The sequence below is a fragment of the Acyrthosiphon pisum genome, chromosome X, assembly GCF_005508785.2.
Source record: "Acyrthosiphon pisum isolate AL4f chromosome X, pea_aphid_22Mar2018_4r6ur, whole genome shotgun sequence".
NCBI lineage: Eukaryota > Metazoa > Arthropoda > Insecta > Hemiptera > Aphididae > Acyrthosiphon > Acyrthosiphon pisum.
The window spans coordinates 35,636,855-35,640,697 of NC_042493.1; the positions used below are offsets into that span (position 1 = coordinate 35,636,855).

A 3,843-nucleotide genomic window follows, 5' to 3' on the forward strand; every position below is an offset into this window, starting at 1 on the left:
GGGTGGACTATTGCCCTCCCAGACCACCTCTTAAATATGACCCTGCTTACAATAGTTGGTTAATAATAGAAATAATTAATAGTTTAATACTTGCAATAAGTTCAGGAGATGAAGGATTTACATTTAAAATATTTTATTTACAATTAAAAATGTGTATATTGTATATACATACCATTATGATCAACAACAGGTTCTTGTACACCAAAATAATTATGATCATGATTGATGATGATGTCTAAACAGTAACAGAAACAATTCTTATAACAACCTTTTGAAATATTGTGAATACATTTAGAAGTAAAACTACTTATCATTTAGTACCAATTAATTAATAAATGTCCTTTGTCAACGAATTGATCTAAATCTAATTGTATTTGACAATTGACAAGGGGATTTAGAAAAATCATCAAGTAAATATTGGTAAAATATTGTTTGGTTATTGTTAATTGATTATTGATTACTATTGAAGTAATATTATTTTATTTTAAACCATTAAACTATATAATATGCAGAATAACCTGAAATGTTGACAATGTTTTACTCTTAATTTCAAATTTCAAATATAAAAATTAGTTAACTGTTTTTTATGTGATATTTAAAGAATTGTAATAATTGTTGTGTTATTGCCTGATAATTTCTACTACTACTACTACTATAAAGGTCAAATAAATTACCTGCAAGATCCATTTTTAGAAGTTGTATACTAACTAACTTATACTAACTGTAACTAACAGAGAAAACAGTGAAAACTGAATGAAAACAGTGAAAAACTGAGTGAAAACAGTGAAAAACTGAAAAAGTGAAATACGCGGGAATTGTATAACTTTTATCATGGTATAATTTTTATCATAGTATAACTTTTATCAATAGAAATGTAATAATAATAATAATAATTTATATTACAACATTTCGATTGCAATTGTTGGTAGCCCTTCGATTCTCGGGTCCTTATCATTTTTCAGACAACTGCCATCGACCGCGATAGTATATCGATAACAATCAAAATACCGCTGTAGGGAATATAGTGTGGTCACACTGACTTCAAAACTATGTGATAATGTAGAAAAACTGTTCTTTTATATTATTCATTCTTTTTTGTTGTTACATCGTGTTGTGTGCGTACATAATAAAATATATTATATTATATTACTTTTACCGTTATTATATTTTCCTTTTAGTAAGGACACAATTACGTTACAATTGGTGACCTCGAGAGAGTAATCACGCAAAAGTATGAATGGCGCGAACGCCAACAATTCGGGCTCGGTTGACACGACGTCAAGTATAAACGTTAGCCGCGTATCGGTCAAAGCACCGCCATTTTGGAAAGGTGATCCCAATATATGGTTCGCGCAAATCGAAGCGCAATTTGCACTGAGTGGAATCACAAACGACACAACAAAATACTACCACGTTATAAGTGCGGTCGACACAGAGATTTTAACACAAGTAACAGATATTATTCAAAGACCACCGGAAGCGAATAAATACGACACTCTCAAGGCACGATTAATTAATATTTTCACTGATAGTGAAGAAAAGAAATTGAGAAAGCTCCTGAGTGAGGTCGAACTAGGTGACAGAAAACCGTCAACTCTGTTAAATGAGATGCAGCGTTTGGGTGGTAGTGCGCTGAGTGCAGAATTACTTAAATCGCTTTGGTTACAACATCTCCCAGTAGCCACACGCAGTCCTGTCTTACCGTCACTAATGGCACTGTGGAAGAGCTATCTAAGTTGGCTGATAAAATCATGAAAATAGGGCAACCACGGTCCGTCGCAACAGTTTCAAGTGACCCGACAGCTGAGTTATTGAAACAATTAAAGATGTAGCAGAGCTCAAAGTATAACGCCAGTCACGAAGAGAATATGATCAGAAGAGAAGTTCTAGGGCGAGTGATGGGTTATGTTTTTACCACACCAACTTCAAACACAAAGCAAAGAAATGTGTAGAGCCATGCAAGCAGTATCTACTCAGGCAGCGGTGGATACACCCTTTTCAGACTGCCACAATGTAGACAACAACAACACAAGTCATCGCCTTACTATAACGGACAGACTATCGGGTCAACAGTTTCTGATAGATACTGGTTCAGATGTCTCAATAATTCCGTGCAATACAAGGCAAGGTAACACAACAAATCTCAAATTATTTGCAGCTAATAATACAGTGATTAACACATATGGTAAGCAAATTGTAACTATTGATCTTAAACTACGGCGGGTGTTTAAGTGGGAATTCATTAAAGCACCAATATCTAAAGCAATAATAGGAGCAGACTTTTTGCACCACTTTAATCTAATGGTAGATATTTGTAACAAAAGGATAATAGATAAAATTACTAACTTATCTACTCTGTGTATTGAATCGCATAGCTCAATATGTTCTATTAAAGCATATACAGCAGAGCAGGATTTTACAGACTTTATTAAAAAATTTCCTAGTATTATTACAGCACAATCATTTACTACAAGACATGCACATGGTACCGTACACTACATTGAGACCCGTGGTCCACCAGTATTCGAGAAATCGAGGCGATTGGCACTAGACAAATTGGCCATTGCTAAGAAGGAGTTTCAATACATGATTGAACTTGGCATTTGCAGGCCTTCAAAGGGCCCATGGGCATCTCCCTTACAGATGGTTAAAAAAAAAGGACAAGACCAGTGGAGGCCATGTGGGGACTACAGGAGACTAAATGGAGTAACAATTGAGGATCGTTACCCAATAGCGCATATACAGGACTTCAGTCACATGTTGTCAGGTAAAAACATATTTTCCACTTTAGATTTGAAGAGAGCCTATCACCACATTCCAGTGCACCCGGAGCACATACCAAAGACTGTCATCACTACTCCGTTTGGATTATTTGAATTTGTCCGAATGGGGTTTGGTCTGAAGAACGCTGCACAATCATTTCAACGATTCATAAATGAAGTGTTCGTTGGACTCGATTTTTGTTTCATATATATTGATGATATACTAGTGGCTTCACAGAGCGAGGAAGAGCACAGAACACATTTACTTTTGGTCTTTCAACGTTTGGAAAAATTTGGTTTAACAATTAATATACAGAAATGCTGTATTGGTAAGAAGACTGTGAAATTCTTGGGCTATAATATAACTGATAAAGGCACTGAACCAGATCCAGAAAGAGTATCAGTTATACAGGATTTCAAACAACCTAAGGTAATTAAGGACCTCAGACGTTTCTTAGGGATGATTAACTTTTATAGGAGGTGGATCCCTGGAGCAGCAAAGAGCCAAGCAATTCTAAACAATTATCTTAAGCAGTCAACAAAGAACGACAAGACCCCAATACAGTGGACGTCAGAAGCAATAGAAGCTTTTAATATGTGCAAAACCAAGTTAGCCGAGGTAACTATGCTAACGCATCCACGAGTAGGTGCTAAACTTGCATTGACCACAGATGCTTCAGACAACGCAATAGGCGCGGTGTTGGAGCAAAAAGAAACAGACGGAAACTGGGCGCCAGTAGCATATTTTTCTAAGAAGTTGTCTTCTACTCAACAAAATTATAGTACATATGACCGTGAGTTATTGGCAATATATTCGGCAGTGAAACATTTTAAGCACATGCTAGAGGGCCAAATATTTGTAATTTACACTGATCATAAACCACTAGTTACAGCGTTTGAGCAAAAATCAGTGAAGGCATCACCAAGACAGTTGAGGCAACTAGACTATATCGGACAATACACCACCAGTTTGGAATATGTATCCGGAAAGGATAATATACCAGCAGACTTTTTATCAAGGATTGAAACAATAAACTTTCCAGGTACACTAGATTATGAAAAACTGCAGATTCAGTAGGAC

At 35.8% G+C, this 3,843-nt stretch overlaps 1 protein-coding gene across 1 annotated transcript in view; it reads right to left on the reverse strand.

Annotated features, from left to right (window-relative positions):
* LOC100571572 overlaps positions 1 to 687 on the reverse strand; it is a 5,436-nt gene extending 4,749 nt beyond the window's left edge. The window contains exons 1-2 of the mRNA XM_016802010.2: positions 675 to 687; positions 173 to 235 (exon numbers count right to left, since the gene is read on the reverse strand). Of these exons, the coding sequence (XP_016657499.2) occupies positions 173 to 235; positions 675 to 687 (76 nt within the window). The remainder of the gene's footprint in view (positions 1 to 172; positions 236 to 674) is intronic.
* Between the last annotated feature and the right edge of the window lie 3,156 nt (positions 688 to 3,843).